The following is a 17,288-nucleotide window of genomic DNA, read 5'->3' as shown; positions in this document are numbered from 1 at the left end:
TCTTCACTTTTTGCCGTAAGGGTGGTGTCATGGAGTTATTGATATATCTCCCTGCAATCTTGATTCCAGCTTGTGCCTCATCCAGTTCAGCATTTCTCATGATGTACGATGCATGTAAGTTAAATAAGACAATATACAGCCTTGATGTACCCCTTTCACGATTTGGAACCAGTCTGTTGTTCCATGTCCAGTTCTAACTGTTGCTTCTTGACCTGCATACAGATTTCTCAGGAGGCAGGTCAGGTGGTCTAGGATTCCCATCTCTTGAAGAATTTTCCACAGTTGGTTGTGATCCACACAGTCAAAGGCTTTGGCATAGTCAAGAAAGCAGAAGTAGGGTGTTTTTCTGGAACTCTTGCTTTTTCGATGATCTGGTGGATGTTGGTGATTTGATGTCTGGTTCCTCTGCCTTTTCTAAATTCAGCTTGAACATCAGGAAGTTCACAGTTCACGTACTGTTGAAGCCTGGCTTGGAGAATTTTGAGCATTACTTTGCTAGCATGTGAGAAGAGTGCAATTGTGCGGTAGTTTGAGCATTCTTTGGCATTGCCTTTCTTTGGGATTGGAATGAAAACTGACCTTTTCCAGTCCTGTGGCCACTGCTGAGTTTTCCAACTTTGCTGGCATATTGAGTGCAGCAGTTTCACAGCATCATCTTTTAGGATTTGAAATAGCTTCATCTGGAATTCCATCACCTCCACTAGCTTTGTTCGTAGTGAACCTATAGTACAGCTCAGGAAGCTGCATCAGTGCTCTGTTGTGACTGCAATGGGAAGGAAATCCAATAAAGCAGAGATATATGTATTCATATAGCTGATTTGCTTTGTTGTACAATGAAACTAACAACATTGTAAAGCAACTATAGTCCAATAAAAAGGAATTAAAATATTAAATGTTCATAAAAATTGATATGTTTGGTCTGTTTAGGCAAATGCATCCATAAATTAATTGCTTTCATAGATGATTAGAGGCTTTAGTACCATGCTTATTAAGTGACATTACACTAATTAGGAGAGGAATATCTTTCATTCTCTGTTGGCTCAAGCAGTAAAGAATCTGCGTGTCAGTACTGGAGGTGCAGGTTCAATCTCTGGGTCAAGAAGATCACCTAGAGGAGGAAATGGCATTCTTGCCTGGGATATACCATGGAAAGAGAAGCCTGGTGGGCTTCAGTCCGTGGAGTTGCAAGAGTTGGACACAACGTAGCAACTAAACAACAACAATCTTGTGTTCTAGAAACTAATTCTTTCAACCAAGAAGAATGTTAATGGATATTCTTTAATCTATTCTCAGATTTATCCACAAATTTGTGTAATTCTCAACATGTTATATATGATCTATATTATGTATATAATATATATTGATATATTACAAATTTTACTTTGATTCCTTTGGAAAAAGTGCGTATTAATGAATTTAGAGGAGCCCATTGGTAAGTAGTTAAAGTAAAATTCTCATGTTAAGTAGCCATAGCCTCCTACTGTCTACCTCCACTGTCATATCCACACACACAAACATACACAGGGAATGCAGTTAAGTTGTTAGTTTAACTTACTGACATTTAACAAGTTTTTCTTTTGTAAAAATCTACTGATATTTCACTACTTGTTTCTGCAGTGATGATTGCCATCATTTTGGCCTAGAAGAGCCCAACTTCTCTTTGGCATATAGCATCTCTAAGGATATTGAGAGCTGTGCACAAATTTGGGCCCTTTATGAAGAGTTTCAGCAAGGATTTCAAGAAATGGCCAATGAGGACTGGATTACTTTTCGGTCTGATTCATAAATAATATTTACATTCTGATAGTTTTGTGGTATTTTGGGGGATGTAAACTTTAAGATATTTTTCTACTGTTTTACAGGACTAAGACCTATCTGTTTGAGGAATTTTTGATGAATTGGCATGACAGATTAAGAAAGGTTGAAGAACATTCAGTAATGACAGTGAAATTACAATCAGAGGTTGACAAATATAAAGTAAGATAGTTTTACTTATGCTATTGTTCAGAAATGATGTTTGCAGTGTTCATGTATGTTTTTATTATGCAGTGATGTCACCTGGGAAGCCCAAACTGTAATTTTAGTTTATCTATTTTTAATGATTCCATTACACACAAAAAATACAAAGTATAGAGTAAATCAGAAAAGTTACTAATATTTCTGCTTCAATGTGAAATAAGTTAAAAGTAAGAAATTTATGGTTAAATTTATTATAAAGTGGAGTATTTGAAACTTAGCAATTAGGATGTGGGCCATTTAGCATATTTAGGATATAGGTCATTTTCTAAATTTATAAAAATAGAAATATTTTAGGTCATGTTTTAAAATATATCAAGTTACAAAGGGAAATTTGCATGTATCCACATAAATGTTTAATAAAAAGTATTATACAATTCTTTTTAATCATTTCAAGGTTATTAACTAAGATAATATAGTTATTGAAATGTTTATATATAACTGTAATAAAATTAAATAGTAATTTGCATTTTGCTAATATATATATATACATGCATATCCTTTTTTTTTTTTTTTTAAAACAGATTGCTGTTCCTGTCTTGAAATATGTGAGAGGGGAGCATCTTTCTCCAGATCACTGGCTTGACCTTTTTCGTCTTCTTGGCCTTCCGAGGGGGACTAGTTTAGAGAAATTACTATTTGGTGATCTGCTTAGAGTAGCTGATACAGTTGTTGCCAAAGCTTCAGACCTTAAAGTAAGAATCATTTTTATAAATATCCCATAGATCTGACCTTTGTTAACAGATATTTTTGCTTTATAGTTTATTTAAAACAGCAAGTTAGATTTCTTTCTTCCCTTAAAGTGACAGTGTTCCACTATTCTTTTGTTCTTTCATTAGTATATCTGAATCTATAGATGGGGCTATGGAAACAATATAAACCCCTTCCTTGAGAAAGAGAAAAAAATCTGAAATAATATATGTCTTACTTTAAGATAGAAGTCAGCAGACACAAAGCATTTTACATGAAGTACGCTTAAGATCATAGGGTATAAACAGAAGCTCAGGGATACAAAAATCCAGAGAACTAAACAAGGAACCAATTTGCTGATCAGTTTTAGCATAAGCCTCAGGTAGAAGTAAAACTTGCACAATTATGTCGTAAGTACTAGACTCTCTGTTTTGTGTTCTGCCTGTAAAAGGACTTTTGATGTTAAGTTGTTTTATTTTTCTAATACATCTATTTTCATCTTTGCTGATTACCCTGGCACATATGAAGATAATCATAATATTATAAAGCATGACTTCTATAGGAGGTAACTCTAGATGATTGTTAATCATTTTAGATGTATTGGAACTTCCGGTTAAGTTACCAAAAATACTGCTGAATTCTGCAAAATTTAAATATTTTTGTGGTTTGGTTTGCAATGGATGTTTTAAATTTTTTTACAAGTAAAAGCATGAGGTAGAACTTTGTATATATTTTGACTATGTGAACCAGACATCCCTTCATATTTTAGCCAGTAATTCTTTGGATTGCATCTAAAATATATCTACTTACCTTTTTGTTTTTTTGCTTTACAGTGAAAAGTAAAAATATATCTTCTTATAAAATAGACATAGCTTACCTATTTTGTATGTTGAAATAATAAATATGGATATTTTGTTTTAAATAGGATTTAAATAGTCGGGCACAAGGTGAAGTTACAATCAGAGAAGCTTTACGTGAACTTGATCTGTGGGGAGTTGGAGCAGTATTTACACTGGTTGATTATGAAGACAGCCAAAGTCGAACCATCAAGCTGATTAAAGACTGGAAAGATATAGTAAATCAAGTTGGAGATAATAGATGCCTTCTTCAATCCTTAAAGGATTCCCCTTATTATAAAGGGTTTGAAGATAAAGTGTCAATTTGGGAAAGAAAACTTGCAGAGTTAGATGAGTATCTACAGAATTTAAACCACATTCAGAGGAAGTGGGTATATTTGGAACCCATTTTTGGCCATGGAGCATTGCCAAAAGAACAGACACGCTTCAACAGAGTTGATGAAGATTTTAGGTCAGTACTCTACATAAAAAAGAGGACACATGCGATGAGTTTTTATTCATATTGTGAGGTACTTAATACAAGCTAATTACTTTTTACGTTGTTAGTATTATCTGTGTCCTCAACTTTTTTTTTTTTCTTGGTTCCTTTTGAGAAACTATTTTCTCTCATTGAGTCATTTACTTCTTGAATAATTTTGATGTGGTGTCTATCTTTACCACTTTACCTATATTAATATTATATATGTGTGTGTGTATATAGTCGCTCAGTCATGTCTGTGACCCCATGGACTGTAGCTCTCTAGGCTCCTCTGTCCATGGAATTCTCTAGGCAAGAATACTAGAGTTGGTTGCTATTTCCTTCTGCAGGGGATCTTCCTGACTCAGGGATTGAACCTGGGTCTCCTGTATTGCAGGCAGATCCTTAACTGTCATCCACAAGAGAAGTCTAATTGTATAGGTAATATTATTGTATAATTGTATTGTATAATTGTATAGGTAATATTATTATCTATATAATATTAATATTGGGGATTCTGAAGTGGCTCAGTGATAAAGAATCCACCTGCCAAAGCAAGAGATGCAGGTTTGATCCCTGGGTCAGAAAGATCCCCTGGAGAAGGAAACGGCAATCCACTCCAGTATTCTTGCCTGAAAAATCCTATGGACAGAGGAGCCTGGTGGACTGTGGTCCATGGGGTCACAAAAGAGTCAGACACAACTGAGGGACTAAACAACAACAATATGAATATTATTATAATAATATTACTGTATTATTATAGCAATAGTAAAATTACTAATATACACTTCCTAAAATGGCCAGTTACTTTCCCACTGTAAATCTGATGGACATTGGTTTTTACTTTATCTCTGACTAGTATCTAATAGAGTGGAGCATTTCCTCCTTCTTAGAAAGTCTGTTCCTTTGGCTTCTGTGATCCTGTCCTGTTTGGTTGGACCATCTGGCCTGTCTGTCTGGTCCTCCTCCTGGCTCCTAGTCCTCAGCTCTCTCTAAATATTTAGATGCAGACATTCTCCAGGTTTCTGCCTGTAGGTTTTCTCTCTCCATATTCTCTGTTTAATGAGCTGAACTTCTTTCAGAGTCAATTCTCATCTAGTTGCTGAGGTCTCCTCAACTTGTTTATTAAGCCTATCTTTCTTTTCTGATCTCCAAATATATTAAATATCCTCAACATGTCAAAATTAAATTCATAACTTTATTTCAAATCCCTTTCCCACAAGTATTTTCTCTGTCATTTCTTTCCCAATAAATGGTACCACCTAACTGCTGAGAGCAGAAGCATAATGGATATCTTTGACTCCTCTCTCCATTTCCAAGTGCACTGTTACCAAATTTTGTTGATTGTAACATACTTACCTGTTGTATTACATCTTTTATATCTCTACTTCTTTGGTTTTATTCTAAAGTATTCTAAACTTTTCAGACTACTGCATAATCTTTTGACTTGTTCCCTTCTTCTCCAATAAGTTTTTCACACAGAAGCCAGAGTAATCTTAAAAAAATAGTTGCATTACTTGTTTCCTTTATTAAGTAAAACTTTAAAATGGTTTTCTGTTGCTCTAAGGATAAAACATATCTGAGGATCTACTTCTATCCCATTTCTCTAAAATACTGAGCTCTTTCTCATGATCTTTGCCAGAAACTGCTTCCCTCCTACTCATTGCCTTTTTCTTTATTACTTAAATCTCAGCTTAAATTACTTTCTCAGATAAGTCATAGGTTAAGGGTTTTCCCATTAACCACTTTAACAAGTTTTTGTAATTTTCTTTCTTAGCATTTATCATAACTTTATTTGAATATTTGGAGAAATTATTTAATCTCTTTATCTGTCACTGGGCCATTAGCTCTATGAGGTAAGGCTTAATATTTGTTTAGTGAGTTGATAAAACAAGAGAATATGCAGTAAAGGAGATTAAAAATGGTAATGGGTTATTATTAACTTTAAGGATTGTGTATTAGATTTATAATAATGTGTTACTGTTATATTGGTATTACTAGTTTGTTTTAAGCAGACAAAGAAAAGCCTCCATATCCCTTTTTCAGCCAAAGATTATTAAAACAGATGTGAAAGTAAGTGTTTTTCTTCTGCAGATCAATAATGCTTGACATCAAGAAAGATAATAGAGTCACAACATTAACTACTCATGCAGGAATCAGAAACTCTCTATTAACGATACTTGATCAGCTTCAAAGATGTCAGAAATCATTAAATGAATTTTTGGAGGTATTTTTTTTTTAATCCTTGTATAATAAATTGCAAAGTGCTTTAATATCTTAGTTATTTGAAAAGATAAGTTTTTTCTTTTTGTTTTTAATTTTTAAGGAAAAACGCTCAGCATTCCCAAGATTTTACTTTATTGGTGATGATGACTTATTAGAAATACTGGGCCAGTCTACTAATCCATCAGTGATTCAGTCTCACCTTAAGAAGCTTTTTGCTGGTAAGATTCAACATTTATTCAGCAGATATTTATTGAGTTTCAGCTATCTTCCAAGCATAATGTTAGGTTCTTAGGCAGACTGTTGAATAAAATGCAGATCATGTATTCGAAGAACTCAGTGGGTGAGGCAAACTAGTAAGTTGACAAATTTCTATGATCAACATAAGCAGTGGTGTTATAGCTGCGTCCATGAAACATCTGTGAGTCATTTAGCTCAGTTTTGCATATGTCGAGATGACATCTTGAGTGAGATCTAAAGAATATATGTCTTAGTGTTAGATACTCAATCGTGCCCGACTCTCTGTGACCCCATAGACTATAGCCTGCCGAGCTCCTCTGTCCATGGAATTCTCCAGGCTAGGATACTGGAGTCTGTTGCCATTTCCTTCTGCAAACATATAAGTCTTGAAAGTGAAAGTGGAAGTCACTCAGTCATGTCCAACTCTTTGCAACCCCATGGACTGTATACAGTACATGGAATTCTTCAGGCCAGAATACTGGAATGGGTAGCGTTTCCCTTCTCCAGGGGATGTTCCCACCCAGGGATTGAACCCAGGTCTCCTGCACTGCAGGTGGATTCTTTACCAGCTGAGCCACAAGGGAAGCCCAATATAAGGTCTGGAAGTGAGGAAGATAAGTTTAAAGGTCTCCAGAGTATCATCCCAGTAGCAGAGGTACCTGGAATGGAGATGTAAAATTGGGAGTCATCTGTGTAGAGATGATAATTGTTTACTAGCTAAGTTCTGTCTGACTCTTGTGACCCCATGGACTGTAGCTCGCTAGGCTCCTCTGTCCATGGGGTTTCCCAGGCAAGAATACTGGGATGGGTTGCTGTTTCCTTTTCCAGGGGATCTTCCCCACCGACGGATGAAACCTGAGTCTCTGGCATTGGTAGGTGGATTCATTACCACTGAGTGACCAGGAAGCCCATAAATGATGATTAGGTTATAGGAATAGGAGAGATTACCTGGTAAAGTGGAGAGTTACAGTGCCAGATGCTTTGATGTTGTTGAATCATTTAAGTTGAGTAATTGCATTTGGAGTTGGTTTGCTACACAAACAATGATTGTTATTATTTTCTTAAAATATTATTTGTTGGAAAAAGAAATTTCATCTTCACTTATATTCAGGGATTAGCGGACTATAGGCCTACAGGCCAAATCTAATTTACTATCTGTTTTTTTTTTTTTTAAAAGAAGCTTTTGTTGAAAGGAATACCACCATGCCCATTATTGTCTGTAGCTGCTTTTGTACTACAAGCATAGAGTTGAGTGATTGACAAAGAGATAGGACCGTAAAAACCTCAAATAATTACTCTTCGTTGTTTTACAGAAGTATTTACTAACCATTGTGTATCCTAAGCTTTAAAGTGCTTATATCTATAACTGATTTGGCCTATGGAGATAGTAGAAAGAGTTCTTCTAATCACAAAGTTTGCTTTCAAGTTCTACTTCTACTAAATGTTAGTTACTAGTTTACCTCTCTGAAATCTAGTTTCTTTCTTTAAATTGTAAATAGTAACCTATGGAGTTTTTCTGAAGATACAAACTAGGTCATGTCTGTTTTTTATACCATAAAGTGAGTGTAAATTTTGGGAAAAGGAAGTGTTGTTTGCTTTCCCCCTTTGCTCTTATCTTTTCATCTCACATAAGTGGAATCATCAGTATGTATTCTTATGTGCTCATTTGTGCCTGGCTTTTTTCAGTCATCATAATATTTTCAACTATATTTTATTCCTTTCTTTGCTGAAAATAGTTGTGCAAATATATCACAGTTTCTCATTCACCTTTTGGGTATTTGGTTTGTTTCTAGTTTTTGGTGATGAAAAGCTGTTCTTTTTTATTATATAACTGAACTAATATAATTCTAATATATAAATATGTTATGAAGTATCCATTTTGTAATCATATGTAATATCTAATAACTGTGTTTAAGGAAGCTTTGCATTTAAATTGTTTGTTTTGTAATATAGGCATACACAGCGTCTGTTTTGATGAGGAATTAAAACATATAACTGCAATGAAATCTTTAGAAGGAGAAGTTGTACCTTTTAAAAATAAAGTTCTTCTGTCCAGTAATGTAGAGGTAAGTAATTCTTTTCAATTCTTTTCAAATTCTTTTCAAAAGTATAAAAAATTAACAGTATGAACTTTGTATCAAAAGTAATTTGGTCAATTTGTAGAGTATGTTGGTTAATTTAGGCCTTTTAGGAACCTTTCTCATATCTTAAAAATAATTTTTTTTTGTTAGGTTCACAATGATTTAATATTAAGGAGAATATGAATTTTTAGTTTTTGGAATTGGAGCATGTAACTTTGAAAAGAACTTTTGCTTTGAAGTCAAAGAGACTTGGATATTAATTGTAGCTCCACAACTTATTAGCTAAATAACTTTGAGTCTCAGTTTTCTTAACTATTAAATGAGAAGTCCTACTAGCTATTGCAAAGCCTTTCATTGAAACTTAAACGAGATAATTGGTGTTAGGTACACTATAGTGTGACTTCCCAGTGGCACCAGTGGTTAAGAACCCACTTGCCAATACAGAAGACATAAGGGATGTAAATTTGATCCCTGGGTCGGGAAGATCCCCTGGAGGAGGGCATGGCAATCTACTCCAGTATTCTTGCCTGGAGAATCCCATGGACGAGGAGCCTGGCAGGCTACAGTCTATAGGGTCGCAGAGTCAGATACAACTGAAACAACTCAGCACGCACACACGCATGCACACTATAGTGTTTGGAATATAAGTTCTCAATAAGTCTTTGTTCTTCTTTTTTCCTTCAGGATCTGAGTTGTATAAGATGATTTAAGTGAACAAGTAAACTTGAAACTAGTGCATTTATACTACAACTATTGATTAATTTGTTCTATTGGACTAGAAGTGAACTGTCAAATGTCTATTACAGTTACACAGATAAAGCCAACAGCATTAGGATGTATGCATCAAATTATAATTTTTAAGTTCCAAAGTTATCTTCCAACTGCAAGTCAGGTCCAGGCCTTATCATATATATGTCTGTACAGTTTATAAAATGTCCATTCGTGGTTGGGCCTCTACATCTTACTGGATATGGAGTGTATCATCAATCAGGTGGCTGTAAGCATAGATTTGTTAGGTAGATATCATGTTTGGTGAAGGGTTTTATTGTTTTTGCTGTTGTTTTCCTTTATTGTAATTTTATTAGGACTGGTGGAACACACAGAGAAAAAGCTGTTAGCAGCTGAGGTAGCACAGAACTCTGGAAGCTCCTGTGATGGTTGCAGAGGAGGTGTCTGCAGCCTCGCACCGAAAGCTCTTACTCTCTGGCTGCAGTGGCTTTTGAACTGGGCAAAAGCTTGTGCTCTTTTTAATACTGGAAAACACTCTAAAAATAAACAGTAGAAAGCTAGAACTTAGAGTTAAAATAGGTAATGATGAAAAGCTGCTGAAGCTTGCAGTTTTGTCCTTATAGTTTGTTGAGAATGATGTAGTTTTTTAAAGTTAAGTACCGATTCTTAAATATTCATTGCTCTTTTGATCAGTTACCATTCTTATTTTGACCTTAGTTAACTTTTATTCTTTTATCTATAATCAAATAATTGAAAAATTGTTTTGACCTTGGAACAGAATTAATTTTGTTTGAAGAGGGAGCTTAACTCCTTAAATAATATAGTTCACCTTAATGAAGCAATCTCTTTTATAGTTACAGTTTTCTAAATATGAGATCATCAGGTTAGCATGAGCCAAGGGACTTAGCCCGTCAGTGTGGCTCTAATTTTCTGGCCCAGCTGTCTAGTTTGGTTTGTCATAATGACGAAATGAATGAGTTACTTTTTAAATGTTCATATTTTTTTGGTTTGTATGGATGATGATAGTGATCACTAACTACAAATTTTTGAGTTTCACACTTAGCATTATCCCAAGAGGTGAAAAAAAGTTATTTTCAATTTATTTAAATAATTTATTTAAAAATATATGCCATTTAGCACATTTTTGGAATGTGAGAGTCAGTAAGAAATTATAACCTTCATGAAATAAAAAATAGAGTCATTAGGTTGTATTTTTCTTTTATGACTGTGTAATAAGAAATACATTTTCTAATCTTATTTTCAGACTTGGTTAAATGATTTATCCTTGGAAATGAAGCAAACTTTGAAAGAGTTGTTGATAGAATGTGTTACTGCCGGTCGAAGTTCTCAAGGTGCAATTGACCCATCCTTTTTCCCTTCACAGGTAAGGGAATGTTTTCGTTAGAAGTAGGCATGGTATCATTGGGAGAGCCCTGATCTAGAGGTCAGGAGGCTTAAACAACTGGGATCTTTGTTGTCCCTTTATCTAGCAGTGAACATTTGACAAATTGCTTACCTTCCTCAGTCCCTCAACTGTAAAATGTGAGGTAGGAACTGCATGATAGTGAAATTCCCTTCCAGCTCCATTAGTTTGCTATAATTTGGATGCTTTCAAAGCAGAAACCTGTTGACATTGCAGCTATCAAGCCAGTGGGGGGTAGAATTGGGAGGCAGAATCAGTGATGTAGTACTTTCCTGGTTCCAGATGCTTAGTCCTTCACTGATGGAGTCACAGGCTCTATAACTTTGTCTCTCACCCTTCCCATGAACTAATATAGGAGACTGGAGCTGGCAGAAGTTTAGCAGAGTGTTATTGTAGGTCTTAAGGCAGGAATACTGAAGTGGTTTGCCATTCCCTTCTCCAGTTGACCACATTTTGTCAGAACTCTCCACCATGACCCGTCTATCTTGGGTGGCCCCACATAGCATGGCTCATAGTTTCACTGAGTTAGACAAGGCTGTGGTCCATGTGATTAGATTGGTTAGTTTTCTGTGATAGTGGTTTTCAGTCTGTCTGCCCTATGATGGAGAAGGATAAGAGGCTTATGAAAGGTTCCTGATGGGAGAGACTGACTGAGGCGGAAACTGGGTCTTGTTCTGTGGGCAGGGCCATGCTCAGTAAATCTTTAATCCAATTTTCTGTTGATGGGTGGGGCTGTGTTCCCTCCCTGCTGTTTACCTGGGGCCAAACTATGGTAGAGGTAATAAAGATAATGGTAACCTCAAAATGCTTTTGAACTGTGGTGTTGGAGAAGACTATTTTGAGTCCCTTGGACTGCAAGGAGGTCCAACCAGTCCATCTTAAAGGAAATCAGTCCCGAATGTTCATTGAAAGGACTGATGTTGAAGTTGAAACTCCAATACTTTGGCCACCTGGTATGAAGAACTGACTCATTGGAAAAGACCCTGATGCTGGGAAAGATTGAAGGCAGGAGGAGAAGGGGACGACAGAGGATGAGATGGTTGGATGGCATCACTGACTCAATGGACATGATTTTGAGTAAACTGTGGGAGCTGGTGATGGACAGGGAGGCCTGGCATGCTGTAGTCCATGGGGTCACAAAGAGTCAGACACAACTGAGCGACTGAACTGAACTGAACTGAAGTGTAGGTCTGAAACAATCACAGCCCTGAACTAGAACTTTAACAGCAGAGCTAAGTTGCAAGGTTGATATAGATATTGCTGCGGGTCAGTGTTTATAGCAACTTATTTCTGAAACACTGGATGTTGGATATGTATCACAAAACTTGTTCTCACAAAACTTGTTCTGAGACATATTAAAGTATAGCACTAGGACTTGGATTAAATATCCTGCCTTGTTCAGGATTAGTTTTATTACTGGTTGAGACTAACACTATACAGGTAGGATATCAGGAACTTTAGTTCTTAGGGACTATGAAAGGTAGGCATTGAGATAATCTGTGATTTCTCACAGGAAAATCTACCTGTTTTTTGTTTTTCAAATTAAAACATTTAGCAGCTGTTGGAACAGGTTTTTATACTGGTTCTTGTAAAGCATGAGAAGTTAGATAGGAAACTTGCAACATTTTAGACTGTTAGCTATTTTACCATTTGTATCAGTTGCAACTTTTAGCAGTTTAAGTCAAGTTAAAATATGTTTTAAAAAAATCTTAAGTTCTTAGAGAAAAATAAAAATAATCATTGATGAGTAAAATAATGCCATTGCAAAGCCAGAATTAAAGTGTTTTATTACCTCTGGAAATCTTTCCTAGTATTCTGTCAATTTCCAGGTAGGATTTAAATTGACTTAGAATAAAAGACACAATATTAAAAAATATGCAAAAGTAAGAATTGCAATTAGATTGAGGAAATGAGAGTTTTATCAGGAGATGTATTAGGGTTTACAGTCTAAAGAAGGTTGCTGAATTGAGCATGAAACAGTTCTGGGTTCTGAGCAGTCAAGAAAAAATATGAATTACTAAAATGTAAATAGCTCATTTACAAGCTGGTTTTAGAAAAGGCAGAGGAGCCAGAGATCAAATTGACAACATCCGCTGGATCATGGAAAAAGCAAGAGAGTTCCAGAAAAACATCTATTTCTGCTTTATTGACTATGCCAAAGCCTTTGACTGTGTGGATCACAATAAACTGTGGAAAATTCTGAAAGAGATGGGAATACCAGACCACCTGACCTGCCTCTTGAGAAACCTATATGCAGGTCAGGAAGCAACAGTTAGAACTGGACATGAACAACAGGAAATGGGAAAAGGAGTATGTCAAGGCTATATATTGTCACCCTGCCTATTGAACTTATATGCAGAGTACATCATGAGAAACGCTGGGCTGGAAGAAGCACGAGCTGGAATCAAGATTGCTGGGAGAAATATCAATAACCTCAGATATGCCGATGACACCACCCTTATGGCAGAAAGTGAAGAGGAACTAAAAAGCCTCTTGATAAAAGTGAGAGAGGAGAATGAAAAAGTTGGCTTAAAGCTCAACATTCAGAAAATGAAGATCATGGCATCTGGTCCCATCACTTCATGGGAAATAGATGGGGAAACAGTGGAAACAGTGCCAGACTTTATTTTGGGGGTCTCCAAAATCACTGCAGATGATGGCTGCAGCCATGAAATTAAAAGAGGCTTACTCCTTGGAAGAAAAGTTATGACCAACCTAGATAGCATATTCAAAAGCAGAGATGTTACTTTGCCATCAAAGGTCCGTCTAGTCAAGGTTATGGTTTTTCCAGTGGTCATGTATGGATGTGAGAGTTGGACTGTGAAGAAAGCTGAGCGCCGAAGAATTGATACTTTTGAAGTGTGGTGTTGGAGAAGACTCTTGAGAGTCCTTTGGACTGCAAGGAGATCCAACCCGTCCATTCTGAAGGAGATCATCCCTGAGTGTTCCTTGGAAGGAATGATGCTAAAGCTGAAACTCTGGGTGTCCTTTGGAAGGAATGATGCTAAAGCTGAAACTCCAGTACTTTGGCCACCTCATGTGAAGAGTTGACTCACTGGAAAAGACTCTGATGCTGGGAGGGATTGAGGGCAGGAGGAAAAGGGGATGACAGAGGATGAGATGGCTGGATGGCATCACTGGCTCGATGGACATGGTTCTGAGTGAACTTTGGGAGTTGGTGATGGACAGGGAGGCCTGGCGTGCTGCAATTCATGGGGTCGCAAAGAGTTGGACACGACTTAGTGACTGAACTGAACCGAACTGAAATAGCTCATTATCTTTGTAAAAATGTGAACTACTAAAAATATAAATGTAAATAGTTCATTAGCTCTGTAAAAATGTGAACTACTAAACTGTATCTAGAAAATAATTCTAGTTTACTAGCAGTTAATGTGAAGAAAAAATTATCTCAAGAGACCATATATAAATGGATTGAATAGTATGATTGTCTACATGAATGTCTGAAACAGGTTACTGTGTGCTGTTATTCAGTTCTCTAAAGACATCTTTGTGAGGACCTGAAGTAAGGTGGGGAAGGCACTTTCCCATCTGGGAAGGAGGCAGCATAATAAAGTGGAAAGATTCTGACTTACCTTGGTTCACATCCTATCTTTGGAGTGATTGTTTTAGCCACTTAGTTAAGAGGGTGTAATAACACCTCCATGGCAACTCATTTTGAAGGTTAGATTTTATTAGTGGAGCAGCACCCTTAATGACCATTATATTTTAGGCAGTTAAAATCTTAGTGTCTGTTCAGGTATCTGAATGGTAATGTGACATGAGAATTAGTCAAGACTAATGTCTTGAGTATCATTTCTGTTAGTCTCTCATAGAAAGTATAGCAGACTGTGAAAAATTGAGATATTGATGTGCACTTATTTATAACACAGAAATTCAGTAGTACCGCCTGAATGAAACTCCACATATGTACATATTAGTTTCGAAGTGGCATGTGAACATTTTCATATGAAAATTAAAGAGCAAAGTCTTTTCTTACAAAGCAAATTTGGATTTGTTGAAATACTTTCCAGTTCAGTTCAGTCACTCAGTCATGTCTGACTCTGCAACCCCTTGAAGTGCAGCACGCTAGGCTTCCCTGTCCATCACCAGCTCTCAGAGCTTACTCAAACTCCTGTCCATCGAGTTGGTGATGCCAACCAACCATCTCATCCTCTGACATCCCCTTTTCCTTCTCCTTCAATCTTTCGCAGCATCAGGGTCTTTTCCAATGAGTCAGTTCTTCACATCAGGTGGCCAAAGTAAATACATTACCATATACTTGATGAATTAAATGTTTTACCATATACTTGATTAAAGAATCTGGTGAGTTTTGTACTACAAAGTATGAGAGATGACTTTGCCTTGGACAGTTACTAATTGATTTTCTTTTCTGTTAAAGAACTTGATGTGGTACTTATATAATGTTCTGACTTAGAGCAAACAACCCCATAGCCTGCTATATTGTTTTAAAATGTCTGTATAGATAATGAGTTCATCTGAGAAATAGAGGCATTTAATGATATTTTCTGGATGCTAAAAGGTAAATATAAGAAAAAGACGATCTGTTCAGTAGTAATTGGTCAGTAGCTTTAGCGCTTTATATGATGATGGATGGTCCATCTTTATAAGATGATGGATGGTCTTTAGTTTAAAGGAGGATCCTTTTCCATCTAAGAACTGTTTCAAAGTATTTTAAAATATGTTTTAAAAATCTTGTATTTAAATGTATCATTTGCTTTATCAGTAACCTTGCTATATAGGTTATATTACAGAAATCCTCACAAACAGCATTAATATTTCATATTTTATGGGAACATGAAGATAATCTATATTTAGTCTCTATTTATGGGTATTAGATTGAACATACAAATCTTGCTTTAAGATAAAATTGGTATTTTGAAATTGTAGACTTCAGTGGTATACTGAGAGATTATTTTCGAATGCTACAAGATTACTCTTTTTATTAAATAGGATTAAATATTCTGATATCTTTGCTGGTCAACAGAAGCCATCTATGAAGCGAGTCATGGGAAGAAAGTACAAAGGCACTGAGGTTATAATAAGCTTAGTGCGTTCAAAGGCCTAAAAATAGGCCTGTAGAAGAATAGTGAGAGATGATTTCTGAGAAGTAGGCTTCAGCTGCATCACACAATGCTTTTCCTACAGATGTATTACTCTGTTACTATTTGAGGTGCCAGTAAGACATTCACGTAGGGAGACCAATATGTAATTGGAAATTTGGAAAGAGGTATCTTTCCTTACATTTATAAAATATTTCTAAATAAACTCACCTTTTAAAAATATTTTTTCTCTTTATTCATTAGATATTATGCTTGGCAGAACAGATTAAATTCACTGAAGATGTAGAAAATGCTATCAAAGATCATAGTCTTCATCAGATTGAAACACAGCTGGTAAATAAGTTAGAGCGCTATACTAACATTGATACAAGTTCTGAGGATCCAGGGAATACTGGTATGGAAAAATGTTCCATTTTTTGCTGACTTTTGTTATTTGAACATTTCTTTTAGTATTCTATCTTAATTTATCTATTGTGCTTTTGTCTGTCAATCAATCAATAATCTGTCTATTTTGGAGGTTAATTTAGAAATTATAATAGATATACTTTACTTTTATATTGTACTTGGAATCAATAATTTATTATTTTTAATGGAATGTAGAAACCTTACCATTGTATAGATTTCTTTATCCTCCCCCTTTGTTTTCAATGTGTATAGATATTTACCTTTATCTATATATTATATATTAGATATATATTTATGTGTATATATATATATAGATATTTATCTATATACATTGAAAACTCCATGAGAGTCTAACTTTTCCTTTTACCATCACCTGTATCTCAGAGGACCTGAGAATAGTTTATTGTATTTAGATGCTTACCATTTTTGTTGCCGATCCTTCATCTTGGTTTCTTCCGGTGTCATTATCTTTGTTTGAAGAATTTCGTTTAGTGTTTCTTTTAGAGCTTCCCTGGTAGCTCAGAGGTTAAACCGTCTGCTGCAGTGCGGGAGACCTGGGTTTGATCCCTGGATCGGGGAGATCCCCTGGAGAAGGAAATGGCAACCCACTCCAGTATTCTTGCCTGGAGAATCCCATGGACGGAGGAGCCTGGTGGGTACAGCCCATGGGGTTGCAAAGAGTCGGACACGACTGAGCGACTTCACTTCACTCACTTGCTGAATATGAATCTTACAGATTTCCTTCACTTGAGAATATCTGCATTTCACCTTTATTATCTTTTCTGATGTGAGGTTTTTTTTATTTTTTATTTTTTGGTTCTTTTCATGTCGAATGATTTCAGATTGTATCCTGGACATTTTGAATATTGTGTTACAATAATCTAAATCTTATTTAAATTTTCCGGATAGTGTTGATATTTTTCTGTGAGCAAGTGCTCTCGTTAGGTTCAGCCCCAAGTTCCAGTCAGCCTTCTGTGGGCTGTGGGTCCCACGTCTGTTCTGTCTGTGCTGTGTTCTTCAGATCCTCGGACCTTTCCCACATGTGTGCCGCCTAGTGGCCAGTCATTAAAGTCTGATTTAATCCGC

General features: G+C 36.0%; 1 protein-coding gene across 2 annotated transcripts in view; it reads left to right on the top strand.

The window, feature by feature from the left end:
• Positions 1-17,288, top strand: part of DYNC2H1 (dynein cytoplasmic 2 heavy chain 1) — a 388,746-nt gene that overhangs the window by 53,391 nt on the left and 318,067 nt on the right. For both annotated transcript variants that reach the window (XM_060399635.1, XM_004015967.6), the window contains exons 23-31: positions 1,618-1,773; positions 1,863-1,977; positions 2,541-2,711; positions 3,632-4,014; positions 6,115-6,247; positions 6,347-6,464; positions 8,437-8,549; positions 10,558-10,677; positions 16,041-16,191. In XM_060399635.1, the coding sequence (XP_060255618.1) occupies positions 1,618-1,773; positions 1,863-1,977; positions 2,541-2,711; positions 3,632-4,014; positions 6,115-6,247; positions 6,347-6,464; positions 8,437-8,549; positions 10,558-10,677; positions 16,041-16,191 (1,460 nt within the window). The remainder of the gene's footprint in view (positions 1-1,617; positions 1,774-1,862; positions 1,978-2,540; positions 2,712-3,631; positions 4,015-6,114; positions 6,248-6,346; positions 6,465-8,436; positions 8,550-10,557; positions 10,678-16,040; positions 16,192-17,288) is intronic.

Source organism: Ovis aries, chromosome 15 (assembly GCF_016772045.2).
Source record: "Ovis aries strain OAR_USU_Benz2616 breed Rambouillet chromosome 15, ARS-UI_Ramb_v3.0, whole genome shotgun sequence".
Taxonomy (NCBI): domain Eukaryota; kingdom Metazoa; phylum Chordata; class Mammalia; order Artiodactyla; family Bovidae; genus Ovis; species Ovis aries.
Note: the sequence above shows the minus strand (reverse complement) of the source record. Positions and strands in the feature narration are given on the sequence as shown.